The 14,660-nt window shown below is 37.4% G+C and overlaps 1 protein-coding gene across 1 annotated transcript; it reads right to left on the bottom strand.

Moving 5' to 3' along the window:
• Positions 1-980: 980 nt before the first annotated feature.
• Positions 981-14,027, bottom strand: tspearb (thrombospondin-type laminin G domain and EAR repeats b). Its single transcript, XM_052566264.1, has 12 exons — positions 13,369-14,027; positions 10,588-10,808; positions 10,218-10,444; positions 10,011-10,101; positions 9,759-9,915; positions 8,561-8,692; positions 8,231-8,463; positions 6,054-6,243; positions 5,285-5,517; positions 4,876-5,054; positions 4,684-4,785; positions 981-1,988 (listed from the first exon to the last, which is right to left on the bottom strand). The coding sequence occupies exons 1-12, from the start codon at positions 13,448-13,450 to the stop codon at positions 1,835-1,837; spliced, it is 2,001 nt and encodes a 666-aa protein (XP_052422224.1). The 5' UTR covers positions 13,451-14,027; the 3' UTR covers positions 981-1,834.
• Positions 14,028-14,660: the final 633 nt, after the last annotated feature.

Below are 14,660 nucleotides of genomic sequence, written 5' to 3'. Positions count from 1 at the left end.
TCCGGAAGAGGGCGTTGAAAATAATACACAGATAAAAGCTTATTGTCAAAGACTTTACATTATTTATACATCTATAATAAACATATGGTTTACACTACCAGAGCTGTATTCAATTCATTTTGCATAGAGCAATGGATAAAAAAAAAACATCCGACTGGTATCAAATGCGGGGTGGCTGTTCCTATTTCGAAAAGATTCTTTACTACTCAGTAAGCAAGGACCTGATTGGTCGATATATAAAAGAGGTTATCCGTGCAAGACATCGATTGGACGGCGCTGATAGTAATTTTTCCCACATTCACTACACTAGAAATTATATGAATGGGAAACTGTTTTCTTCACTTGACTGTTTGAAGTAACGGTATACTCCAATACTTTTTTAAAAGAGCTATTTAAGTGTTATACTTAGTAATTAGCATTTTGCTGCCTTACTAGAGTATGTTTTGTTTCATACACAACAGCGAACTGCACATGTATATTTTATTTGATTCCTTTATACGTTATATATATGATTCCTTTTTTAGAAAAACAGCAGGGGTGGGACAGACGGGGATAATACTAACATAAAAACAAAAAGCATTTATATTTGTTATTATCTTTCTACATACACAAACACGTATTCTTAGTTTTTTTAAATATATAAATTATAATTTTAAAATAACTTAAAGTATTTCAACACACAATTTCCCTGTTTACTACTGTAAAGCTGCTTTGACACAATCTTCACTGTAAAAGCGCTAAACGGTATATATAAAATGGTGACTTGAATAAAATTCGTATTGAGTTTCCAGTAGATGGCGCCTTAGATACAAAATTGCATTTTTGTGTAGGCTAATCATTTTAATGAGCGTCAGGAGAGTTTCTGCCATCAGATTTAAAAGTCTTTTAAAGAGCGACTTTTTATAATATCCAATAACACAATAAATAAGCACGTGTAGAGTGAAGTATAATCTTCAATAAAAATGTGTATTGGCACAAAATAATTATTTTGACAATCATTTTCCTTTAAGCCCAAGACAGGATGAATATGGCCTGCATTTCTTGACAAACCCAAAAGGTTAATAAACTTACTAAAATAAAAAAAATTAAAAGTGTTTAATGCATCAGTATGACTTATATTGCAATATAATGCGGCACAGCCCACTAATAATTATGACAAACAGAAAAAAAACCCATTGTTTTACAACACAATCAAGTTCTAAAATAAGTCATAGTTATAACATAAAAATAAAATAGTCTGTGTATTACTGAAATCCTTGTTTTCTTTTTTTTATTATTATTTATCTATTATAAATAATGTCTTAATTATATTTATTGCATATGCTTGAATACTTCAATTTAAAGGCCTTCTAATAAAAAAAATAATAATAATAATAAATCATTAGCTTACAGACAGTACAGTACAGTTAAACACAGTGTCTTTGCTGGCTGATAAAACTATTTTTCCAGTCATCCATAAATTGTTAACTGTCTTCATGTGCAGAGTAATGATGCATAACCACAGGACATAATGACATTTTAATCAACATAGCATATTGATGATCTGTGTGCAAATAAGTGCAGCTTTAAGTCTTCTGAAATGTGTGTTTTTACATGTTTTGTGTAGTTCAGGCGGTCAGTGGACTGTTTTGAATGTTAGTGAAGAGATTCATCCTTCAGCTGGTTTCAAGGTATGTCATTAAGTGCATGTGTTGAAGTGTCATCATGTGATTAAGTTTTGGATAAAATTTTAATTGAAGAACATCTGCTATGGGGGTTCACTTATGTCCATGCTTTGAGTCGCTGATTCTGGCAGCTAGTCTCCCAGCAGATACTGTCCATATGTCCAGTGCCACTAGATGGTCCTTAATTTAAGGACTTTAGAGAGAGCAGCTCTGGCACTGGAGTAGATGAGGTAGGAGCCATCGGTTGTGTTAAAATATTCCCAATCTCTGCAGCCATTGGTGGGCAGTCTGTGCACCGGGATAAACCCCTCATAACCCTGCCACCTGCAAAACACCCATTTATAATGTTTATAAAACATTTGGAAAGAATGCATTGCACTGTCAGATTGTCAATTTACTCAAAGTTGCAGTGTGTCATTTCAGAACTACTAGCAGTATCAAACAGAATTGCTGTCAACTTGTCAGGTACAGGACTGCCTGTTTATATATATACAGTGGGGATCGAAAGTTTGGGCACCCCTTGCAGAATCTGTGAAAATATGATTAATTTTCAAAAAATAAGACAGATCATACTAAATGCATGTTATATTTTATTTAGTGCTGTCCTGAGTAAGATATTGTACATAAAAGATATTAACATTTAGTCCACAAGACAAAAAAATTGCTGAAATTATTAAAATAACCCCACTCAAAAGTTTGGGAACCCTTGGTTCTTAATACTGTGTTCTATTACCTGATGATCCTCGACTGTCTTTCTTTTTTGTGATGGTTGTGCATGAGTCCCTTGTTTGTTCTGAACAGTTAAACTGAGCAGCGTTCTTCAGAAAAATCTTTAAGGTCCTGCAAATTCTTCAGTTCTCCAGCATCTTTGCATATTTGAACCCTTTCCAGCAGTGACTGTATGATTTTGAGATACATCTTTTCAGACCGAGGACATTTGAGGGACTCAAACACAACTATTTAAAAAGATTCAAACATTCCCTGATGCTCCAGAAGGAAACAAGATGCATTAAGAGCTGGGGGGTGAAAACTTTTGAACACGATGAAGATGGCCACATTTTTCTTATTTTGTTGAAAATAATTGTTTTCCATTTAGTTCTGCCCTTCGTAAGCAACAGAAGATACTTGTATGTTTCCCGGTACACAAATTAAGTACAATTTACCTTGATCTTCAAATTCCAAAAGTTTTTAAATCTTTTTAAATAGTTGTGTTTGAGTCCCTCAAATGTCCTCAGTCTGAAAAGATGTATCTCAAAATCATACAGTCACTGCTGGAAAGGGTTCAAATATGCAAAGATGCTGGAGAACTGAAGAATCTGCAGGACCTTGAAGATTTTTCTGAAGAACGCTGCTCAGTTTAACTGTTCAGAACAAACAAGGGACTCATGCACAACCATCACAAAACAGAAAGACAGCCGAGGATCATCAGGTAACAGCACACAGTACTAAGAACCAAGGGTTCCCAAACTTTTGAGTGGGGTTCTTTTGTCTTGTGGACTAAATGTTAATATCTTTTATGTACAATATCTTACTCAGGACAGTACTAAATAAAAAATAACGTGCATTTAGTATGATCTCTCTTATTTTTTGAAAACTACTCATATTTTCACGGATTCTGCAAGGGGTGCCCAAACTTTCGATCCCCACTGTATGTATATATATATATATCATGGGAAAATTCTTTATTATTCGTCATTTAATTCAAAAAAGTTAACTTTCTTATATACTATAATCATTGCACACAAACTGAAATATTTCAAGAGTTTTTTTGTTTTAATTCTGATGGTTATGACTTACAGCTTAGGGAAATAAAAATCAGTATCTCATAAAATTTTATTATTTTCTCAAAGATCAATCAAAAAAGATTTACAAACCAGAAATGTTCAAGATCTCTAAAGCAGATTTAATTATGCACTCAATACTTGGTTGGGGCTCCTTTTGCATGATTTACTGATGAAATCAGCATCTCCATAAAGCTTGTCAGCAGATGGAAGCATAAAGTGATCCAAAATCTCCTGGTAGATGGCTGCATTGACTTTGAACTTGATAAAACACAATGGAGCAACACCAGCAGACGTCACAATGCCCAAATCATTACTGACTGTAGAAACGTCACACTGGACTGTGGATTCTGTGTCTCTCCAGTCTTCCTCCAGACTCCAGACCTTGATTTCCAGATGAAATGCTATATTTACTTTAATCTGAAAAGAGGACTGTGGACCACTGAGCAACAGTTCAGTTCTTTTTCTCCTTACCCCAGGCGAAATGCTTCTGAGTTTTTTTTTTTTTTTTTTTTTTTTTCTGGTTCAGGAGTGGCTTGGTTCTAGTAATGTGACAGCTGTAGCCCTTTTCTTGCAGACGTCTGAGTGTGGAGACTCTTGATGCACTGACTCCGGCTTCAGTCCACTCCTTGTGAAGCTCTTGAATCGGCTTTTCCTAACAATCTTCCCAAGGAAGTTGTCATCACTGCTGCTTGTGCACTTTTTCCTACCACACTTTTCCCTTCCAGTCAACTTTCTATGAATATATTTTGATACAGCACTCTGTGAATAGCCAGCCCTTTCAGCAATGACCTTCTGTGGCTTATCCTCTTTGCGGAGGGTGTTGATGATTGTCTTCTGGACAACTGTCAAGTCAGTAGTCTTTCACCTAATTGTGGTTGCATGTTATAAACTAGCCCAAGAGGTAACCAGTAAATTTACAATTAAATTTACTGGGTACCTCTTTATTAATCAAACTAATCAAGTTCAAATCGGAACATTCAAATTTTTTGAGATACTGAAGCTGTAAGTATATATACACACACACACACAAACACACTCACACACAGTATATATATATTATTTTTATTATTATTTATTTTATTTTTTGGTAACTAGCTGAAATAAAAATAAGTTTCATTTTTTTTTCTTTTCACATTATATTTCAATTAATATTTGTTTTATTTAAAGTAGTAAAACATTTTATGGTTTTAGTTTTAGTTGAATAAAATAACCCTGGTGCAATACGAGAGCTGTACCTGTATATAACACTATTAAGAGAGTATGAGTTTCCATCGTAGGAGTTGGCGACCACCAGGAACTTGTCATCTCCCACTGTAAAATACTCCCAGTCCAAAGCACTGAAAGACCCAGACAACAACGTGTTCCTTAAATAAAAACCTTAAAACTGAAAAGTAAGGTTTTTTTCTAATGAAGAGCACACAATTCACCTGTTCGTTTCAATCTCCTGAAACTTGACGAAGGTCTGAGATGCCATGCTGAGCTCATAGATGGTGGAGTTGATGGAGTACAGAATCTTGCCCTCCTCCGTGAGCATCTGACTGTTGGCCACAGCCAAGAAGACCCTGTTTTCAATCTGGAACATCTCCCAGTCTATCGCCCCAAAGGTCTGAAAGAAATTCATGCTTTTACTCAGACAGGTGTACTTCCTCAAGTGACTGTAAAGACATTTATAATGGAATAATGTATAATTTATTACTGATCAAAAATGGTTTCAAAAACACTAAAAACTCAAAACTGATTTGCAGACCAGGGAACAAAGGGATGTGTATGTCCCTTTGCTGCTTCGATTGTGATGATGATCATGCAGAGAGATGATAAAATAACAGTTTCACTCACTGTAATGAACTGATAAGGCTGAAACATCCCTCCCAGCCAGATATAGATGGTAGAATCAATGACTGTAGATCTCCCATTGAAAGTGTTAGCGACTGCGAGAAAGGAATATGGGCCGATGGTGAAAAACTCCCAGTCGTAAGCACCAGTGGTGGGGATTGTCTGATTGACCTCAAAAAACTGAGTAACTGGGTTCCACTTGTAGATTACACTGTCAATGTTATGGTTTCTCTCTCCTGTGGACAAAAAAAAAAAAAAAATCAACATATATGAGCCTGGAATCATTTCTTCAGCCTGATTTTAACTCGGAAATGGTTCAGTTTGGATGGGTTCCAGCAGATGCAGGTGTATAGATGGGGCCTGTATGGTTATGAAGTGCTATGAAAGGTGTCTTTTATGCCTGTGTTTCCGCTTTGATCAATGCCAGAGGTGCACGTGAGAACATCACACAAACGGATGAGCATAGTGTGCTCTCGTAAGCGAATAGACATCAAGTGCAGAATCAAAGTGAACCACATAAACAAGGAGACCTTTTAGCCTTAAAAAGATTTCCTTGATGGTGTTTTTGTTCCGATTGTGTGCCTCAAAGACCATAGATTTGTATGAGATTTGTATGGAATTCAAGTTTAATCTTCTTTTAGAAATCATATAAATGAACTTCCTCCTCTTATTGTGCAGCAGATAAAACCTGTTGAGTTATACAATTTAAAAGGACAACAACAACGCCACACGAGATGACAGATGTGCAATGAGCTGTTCTGATAAACATTACCTTGCCTATGATTGGCCACCGCGAGGAAAGTTTCATCTTGAATGCTGAAAGCCTCCCAGTCACGAGCGCTGTGTGTGTTCAGTGTCTGATAGCGAATAAATTTCAGCTTCCTCGAGCTCCACTTATAGATCACAGACTGCTCCTGGTCTCCTGCATCCTTACTTCTGCAGTTAGCAACAACCAGGAACTTCTGTCACAGGAAAACGATTGTAAGAAAACATGTCGGCAGCTTCAGTAAATTAAAGGGTACTGTGATGAAAAACAGAATTAAATTGTAATGAGTTTTGTACTTCATAATTGTAGGTGCTTTCTGCATCTTCAGAGGCTTTTAATTATCCCGGACAGATTTCAAAGCTGTGCTGATGGGAATATTTTAATGAATTGACTAGCTCTGAACTTTAGTTTAATGGTGCACTGATTTATCTTTTAATAACTGGTCACTGGTGCAATTACAAAGCCTTCCACCCTCTATTTCACCTTAAATTGAACATGAATCATAATTTTATCTTAGACTTCCAAGAAGAAAAACATATGGATAATTGCACTGCAGGTATTAACAGAGTCCCATACGGCTTTCTAACTCTTGACTGTAATTATGCAGTAAGTTACGGTGAAGGGAAGCAGGAGGTGTCTGCTGTAAATTTTGGATACAGCATCAGACAAAATTAATTTATGTTATTATGCACATGTGATTTACAACATTAAAACTTGAGAGCCAAGTTTCCACCCCTTCTCCCACTTGAAAACCACATAAAAAAATCACTCTAATGTGTAAAGAACAGCTGGGGATGAGCAAACAGACGTTCTTTACTCTGCACAATCTTCTGATAGTGGCCTAGCAGCTGTTCCACTTGGCAGACCCATCAATATCACAGGTTTCCTTTATACAACAGTTCGTTTCGGTCCTCAAATCTGAGTGGCTTAGCAACATTCCAAGAGTGCTGATGTACCAGTCCAACAGCACTAAGAGTTTTTACTGTTTGTATTACTCCGCTTGTCTATGTTTGCTTCAGATATACTGTAAGTCTTTGTATTAGAGGTGTGGATTTATTTCATCAGATATGCCAGTAGGTGATGAAAAATTGCAAAAAGTCTTTAAAAGTGATTCACCGAATCATTTACCAAATTGCTTCATTCAAGCAAACTGATTCGTTTAGGAATGAAACAAGAAATTGCCTTTCTGAGGGAGTCATTGAATTATTCACCCAACCAACTTGTAATTCATCCTGAATGCCACTACTAGGCTGTTTGCAGAGCAAAAATAGACAAATTAACCTACAATATGTTTACTCAAATGTAAGTTACTCCATGTTGACATTTTATTCAACACTCTTGCAGTTTAAATCTAGATTAAAGACCCATCTCTTTTAATTTTTAGGCTGCATTAATTAGGTAAAACCGGAACCGGTAACATTTCCCATAACACCCGGTGTACTTGCTACATGATTAGAAGAATGGTATCTACGCTAATATTAGTCTGTTTCTCTCTTGTTCCGAGGTCACTGTAGCCACCAGAACCAGTCTGTATCCAGACCAGACGGTCACTGCAGTCACCCGGATCCAGTACGTATCCAGACATGATGGTCGATCAGCACCTAGAAAGGACCTCTACTGCCCTGAAAGACAGCAGAGACCAGGACAACTAGAGCCCCAGATACAGATCCCTTGTAAATACCTTGTCCCAGAGGACCACCAGGACAAGACCACAGGAAACAGATGATTCTTCTGCACAATCTGACTTTGCTGCAGCCTGGAATTGAACTACTGGTTTCGTCTGGTCAGAGGAGAACTGCCCCCCCCCCCCCTAACTGAGCCCGGTTTCTCCCAAGGTATTTTTCTCCATTCTGTCACCGATGGAGTTTCGGTTCCTTGCTGCTGTCGCCTCTGGCTTGCTTAGTTGGGGTCACTTCATCTACAGCGATATCATTGACTTGATTGCAAATAAATGCACAGGCACTATTTAAATTGAACAGAGATGACATCACTGAATTCAGTAATGAACTGCCTTTAACTGTCATTTTGCATTAAGGACACACTGTTTTCCTAATGAATGTTGTTCAGTTGCTTTGACACAATGTATTTTGTTTAAAGCATTATATAAATAAAGGTGACTTGACTTGACTTGACTATTCATTGTATAAAAGCTATATCACATTCTCCCAGTAGTCCACACGCACCTTTATGCCCACTGTGAAGTACTGCCATGCTTGTGCATCATAGGTGCTGATGTTTTGATATCGTTCAAACCTCCCATCTGTCCATTTGTAAATTCCTGATCCAAGGTTGGAATCACGGTTGGCGGTCGCCATGAAAAGTCCAACAGAAGTGATGTGGAAAACCTCAATGTCAAATGTCTCAGAGTTGGTAAATAAATCCTGGTGATCCTCCACGTAGTCCAGCTTCTCTTTCACTGCAGAGATGCAATTTGATCGTTAGATACCTGAGCGGTTATAAATAGAAGCTGCATTCATACAAATTACAGTTGCAAATTACGGTTACAAAATCACCCTGCAGCATATTGAGCCATGTAATCCCATCACAGAGAAACAGTCCTCTCTTCAGTGTGTTAAACCACAGCTGTCCCTCCTCTGAGTGTCCACAGGGAGGAATCACACCAGCAGTCACCCGAACCTCCGCCTCTGTGTCAAATAAACAGAGCTGTTCAGTTTCAGAAGTTATGCCATCAATATTAATGAACCCTATATAAACAGCTTCCACAGATGAATGGTAGGATTTATGATAGTTTTTACAATCTCTGAGATTCATTCTCAGAACATTTAACTCTGGATTATTTTCGACTGCTTTACCACAAAATCATTCAACGACTACAAATTACATGAATTCGTTTCTCAAAAAAACACAACCACCACCACCACAAGCCAACATGCACCTTTTCATACTCCTTTCAAAACTGTTAAACTTAAGTTCTAAGCTGAACAAAACAATTAGATGTATCTGAATACCTACACAAGTGTTGTTTTTCAATTAGGTTATCATCTAGCCTACGCATTCTGAACGTTAAATGCTGTGCCAAAATGAAAGCTGGTAAGACGATCTATTTTGAAAATTGCTCAAGTATTGAGAAATCTGTCTCACATAAAACTGTATGAATGTAATATATATTGAAGCCTAAGTCTGCCTACATTATATAAGGGTAAATAAAGCAAACATGGCCCTGTGGCCATGTCTCTCAACAGGCCCACAGTATAAAGCATAACAGAGAGCCCTGCACAACTGCACCCTGCTTTCAAACACCAGCACTTCTTCTGAGACACAGAGAAACTCAAAGCACAAGGCTGTCAGTCAATGTCAGCAGATCAGTAACAGGCCTCTGAGATAGAGTTACTCACATCCCCATACAATCACAGACCTGTGTTTACAGCTAAAACACACAGCATTCCTAGAGGACGGACTCCTGCAGATTTAAAGACATCCTTAGTGGACATAACCTGCACAGAAACCAATCTATAACACCTGCACCTTTTTAAGATTAGCTTACATTTCGATTCTTACTGGTGAGACAAGTTTACAGGTTCAAAATATCAAGTTACTGAATGAAGACTTGCTAACACCTGCATGCAAATGGAAACCATACATGATATTGTGTTATCAAGGTGATACTCTACGTATGTGCCAGCGGAGTACTTTTAGTGATTACTGTGCATGCAGCCTATGATTCCAGTGTTAATGTTTTTGTAGTCTCACCATAAGGGTGGAGGGGAAGGTCAGTGGATGATGGTTTGATTGGCAGGTGTAAGAGGGCCTGAGGAACTGAGAGCACGGACAGCCGGGGCTCAGACGAGGGACAAATTTGTGAGGTAGCATCTGAACCAGGTAAAAAAACTAGCTGCCGTATCAGACCCTGCAAAAAAACAGTGGCATGAACTGATGCATTTAGATTTCATGTGCATTGGGAATCTTATTAAAATGCTAAAAGCCTTGAAATGAGTTTTGTACAGAAAATAGGCCGTTCCATCGTTTTCTGCTAGCAATGAAGAATGTGGAACCAGTTGTATCTAGATCATCAGGGAAAGGTCTTTCAAGCTCTCTGTTTGAGACAAAACAGGACATTTTAATGCAACAAAATTAGTTCAATACATAAATGTACAAATGTTTTCCCATTTTGACTCGAATATCATCTACAGCATCTAAAGAGAGTCTTACAGTTCTAGAGGTGTGCCACAGTCCACAGTGAGAATTGTGTAGCGTCCCGTCACTGCCAAGACCACAGTGTGCCAGCGGTTATCATCCAGCCCTACTGCCTTAAAAGTGATGCGTTTCCTGCTACCGTGACCCTTCTGTAGCAATTGGAACTTGTTTTGGGACAGACGCAGGCCGAGGAGCAGCTCATCTGAATCTCCCTCCAACAGTGTGAAGATGTATTCACTCTTCTGCACATCAAAGAGTGAAGACTGATCACTATCGCCGTTCAGAAATCTACAGCATATTCTGAGGAAATGGCCTCTGAAAGTTCTTTGATGTTTTCAAACTTAAACTCAACAATATCTTTATCTTTTTTTGTTGTTGCTCTCACCTCAGGAGCCATCTGTGGGATTTTCAGTGTGACAACGATGGAGAACTCAGCGGGGAAGAAGAAACAGTTAATGAAGAGCTGAGAGGCAGGGAAGCTGAACAGCTGTGGAGATCCAGAAAACTGAAATCCACGAGCACCTCTGGACTGGACCATGCGTATCCCATCCTGAGCCCTGCCGGACACAGGAAGCACCCGGGACAGGAGGTCCAGTGGTAACAGATCTGCAAAAGAAACTCACATTAATTTATCATAACATTTTGAATGCGTTATACTGTTTGCTTTATGGGATTATGTGCATTCAGCAGCAATAATATACCACATTAATAAATAAATATACATGAAAAATTCATTTAAGCTGGAATTGCCTCATTATGTAAGAAAGAGACTGTAGTAATATAATAATAATAATAATAATAATAATAATAATAATAATAAAATATAGTGGACTCATGGCATCATGTATTAAAAATAAAATAATCACTTTATCCAATGTTTAAGTGAATAATATAGCCGACACCCTTACTTACTGGAGTTCCATAACTATTGAAGTCTCTCTCAAAGGACTTGGTGTGTGTGTGTGTGTGTGTGTGTGTTTGAGCAAAGCGGGAATTTCGACCAAAGCACTGTGAAGCAAGGGAGGGGGAGACTAAAAATCTTTCTAAACTTAAAATGCATTTTTGGCCCATTTGTGTTGTTTTACTACTTACACAATTGTTTAAAGTATAAAGCATTGTTATTTACAATACACAGCGTGGTTTTAATCAACATTTTAGAGGGGACAACCCTCAGATGGGGGGATTTATGACTATTGTAATATTTAATACTTTTTAGTTTGTAGTAATATTTCACAATACTTCTCTTTTAGAGCATTTTAATCAAATAAATGTAGCCTTGGTAAAAATAAGAGAGTTCTTTTTTTATATATAATTATAAATTCCAACCCAGACTTTTGAGCACCATAACACTGTTTAATTGACTTACAGGATTCTATAAAATTATTTAGGGCATATAAACGAAAGATTCAAAGGGCAAGTGCTCTTGTTTTGATTCACTTCAGTAAATCAAAGAAGGAAATGGTTAGAGTGAAGAACACTTTATGGATCATATTTCAAAGACAGCAAAGCAAAAGACATTTTGGAAAGCAAACAGTGCTTTTCAAAATACCTCACATTTAGATATACAGCTCAGTGATTTCAGGATGCTGGTACAGATTACACTTCAGATGCAGTGGGTCTGTAGCTGAATAACACATCTTGAGCTGCTGATTCTGATACTGTAACTCGTACTGGTAGAATATTCATTTCAATTCTACAATACCCTCAACTTGAGGAAATTTTTGAAAGAACAGAAACATTTTAGACACATAAGCTGTTCAGCATTGTTGACTATTAACAAACTCAGCAAAGCGTGTGTGAAAAGCCTTGCCATGTTTTATTCTTTAGGCTATTTTATTCTGCTTGGATAATGTTACCATAACAGTTGCTTATCTTGTTATTAGATCTGCATCTGCCTGTGAGTAGATTTAGTTAGAAGGAAAACTAAATCTATTCCTGTTACATTATAAGCCCCTTTATGATTTTAATGTTGTGATGAGATGAAAAATGAGAGAGGCAGTAATGCCATAAACATCTGGTTTGATGTTTTATCACAGCTTTTTGGATTCTCTCCAATATAATATCAGTTGTATCAGGTGTTCTGGCCATTTTGTACTTGCCCTGTCCTGGGACCATATCATATTTTCAAAGAGTTTATTCAATAAAAGCAATGATACCGAGATGAATTGTGTACAATGTTCTGTTTCCACATAGTGTCACTAACAAGTGTAATTTGCTGACGACACTTTTGTTGATGTTCTGACAAGGTTCTCTCAAAGTTATGAACAACTTCGGTTCAGATTTATTTCTAATAATGATCTCAACAAAATATTCTTTATATTACCCACAGAATGATTTTCTTTTAAAATATTTTAGTTCAACATTCATCTAACATTTTTATGTTTCATAATGTCCATAATGTTTGCAAAATAATAAAATGAAATGTTTTCTTAACATTAATGCATAAACGAGAAAAATTTCTTTCAAGAACTGTACATTTTGAACATTCAGAGTATTTTCAGAAATAATATTTTCATAACTTAATGGGAATGCAAGCAAATGTTCTTAGAACAGATATTTGTTAGCTAGGTCCGTCAAGCAACAGTTGTTACAAACCAAGGATACATAGTTTAGAAATGGCCCCGAATTGTCATTCTACGGAGCATGACGTCTTTCAAATGAAACCACTGTACAACACCAGAGTGTTTTACATCAGCACCTGGCAACCACATCTAATCTGTGTCTTCTTTTACACTTACATCCCACTGGGAAACAAGATATTCAGAGTGGCTTATCCTGTCCAAGTATATAACCAAAAAAAAGAGAAAAGAGTAGCGTATAACGTGACAGTAAGAACTGATTGACATTGTCTGAATTACAAGAGCTGTTTTTTTTCCTCCCATGACCGTCTACCTTTATTTATTTTTCCGAAATGGTTTACTGAACATAAAGCCCATAATCCAATGGCAATTCGGTAGAAAATCTGCAATAATTATAAAGGATAACAAGACTCACATAGTGTCTTTAACAAAGGGGACAAGCTGTGACTGAGACTAGACTTTTTCCAAATAAAAATTTAAAAATGTAGAAAAAAAAAAAACGCTTATCATGGATTATTCTTCCATAAATTGCTTCTAACGTGTTTGTTTATAGCTGTATATATGTTAAATCAGCAAGTAGGCCTGACCTGTGCAAGGTCTCCATGGTCCAGATTGGCAGGTGATGATCCAGGAGAGGAGCACACAGGCCAGCAGCAGCAGCTCCGACATCAGGGTCTCCACTCTCTCTGCTCCATTCACACACAGCCAGAAACAAAGTGATTCTCAAAGCCCAGAGACCATCCTTACATCCCAACACAACAAATCACTGTGAGGATGAGAAGATGTCCAGGTAACAGCTGAGGTGTCACTCGATTAAACTGGCATCTTACTCACTCCTGAAGATGCTGCTGTCCTCTGATGTCCTTTTTTTAATTTTAATAAGCATTACAATGAATGCATGATCAAGCAATGCAGAATACAATGCCAATGCATTTTGCGTTATCAAAGCCAAACTTCTTTTGTTCAAGAGAGTCTATCAGAACTCCATGGCTGTGAAGAACTTCCTCCTTGAACAGTGTCCAGCTGAGGTCTCTCTGCTTTGCTGTACATGTCAGTGTGCTATGAAGGGGAGTGCAAATTTCACCTGTGAGTTATGAACAGGGAGAGGTGTTTTACCCCACAGACATTTAAATGAGAATAAGTCAGCTGTAGAAGGGAGGGGTCGACGTTAAAGAGAGGGATAGGTGGGGTGAGTGAAACACACAGGAGAGAGAGAGAGAGAGAGAGAGAGGCTTTTTCCAGCTCTTATCTCATGTCTTCAAGGTGTCGTGAGGAATTCCCCAGAGTCTTACGTGTGTGTGTGTGTGTGTGTGTGTGTGTGTCAGGTTGCTCTTGTTCTAAACTGCATTGCTCGTTTCGATGGGTGTGATGAGCACCATACCCTGAGGACCCCGTGTCAAGGAAATCTCCCTTCAGTCAATCGTTTCCTCACCTGCATCTCAACCCATCAACCTGTGTCTTCAACAACACCCATGTGGCTGGCTGGAGGGGAAACAAGCGCTGGATAAACAAATGTTTACAAGGAAATACTGTTAACATTCTTCTAATTTGATAAACACATAATGCTCAGTTCCAGTCCTTGGATGTGATTGGTTGATTGAGGTCCAAAATGCTGATTTACGGTCTAATATACAGCAATGCGAATTCAGTGATTGAATATCATTCTACTAGACCAAAGTATGTGAGTGAAAGTGGAGTTGTATAATTTTGCCTGAAGCATGAATCAGATATTTATAAAACAGTAAAATAAATATACTGTACTGATACTGTAAAAGTACAATTTTTTTTTTATAAAAACACTGACACTGACAAAGAATTTAGTATAATTATTATTTATTATAATCATAATTTAATAAATAAGGTTAGAATATCACAGTAA

Source organism: Carassius gibelio, chromosome B9 (genome assembly GCF_023724105.1).
Source record: "Carassius gibelio isolate Cgi1373 ecotype wild population from Czech Republic chromosome B9, carGib1.2-hapl.c, whole genome shotgun sequence".
In the NCBI taxonomy this organism is placed as follows: domain Eukaryota; kingdom Metazoa; phylum Chordata; class Actinopteri; order Cypriniformes; family Cyprinidae; genus Carassius; species Carassius gibelio.
Note: the sequence above shows the minus strand (reverse complement) of the source record. Positions and strands in the feature narration are given on the sequence as shown.

Excerpts from the sequence above, each read along its gene's own strand:
- tspearb (XM_052566264.1), bottom strand. The coding sequence starts at position 13,450 with ATGTCGGAGCTGCTGCTGCTGGCCTGTGTGCTCCTCTCCTGGATCATC. Across the intron at positions 10,102-10,217 it reads TGTGGCACACCTCTAGAACT|AGAGCTTGAAAGACCTTTCC; the intron begins GTAAGACTCTCT and ends TGTCTCAAACAG. Across the intron at positions 4,786-4,875 it reads CAGGAGATTGAAACGAACAG|TGCTTTGGACTGGGAGTATT; the intron begins GTGAATTGTGTG and ends TGGGTCTTTCAG.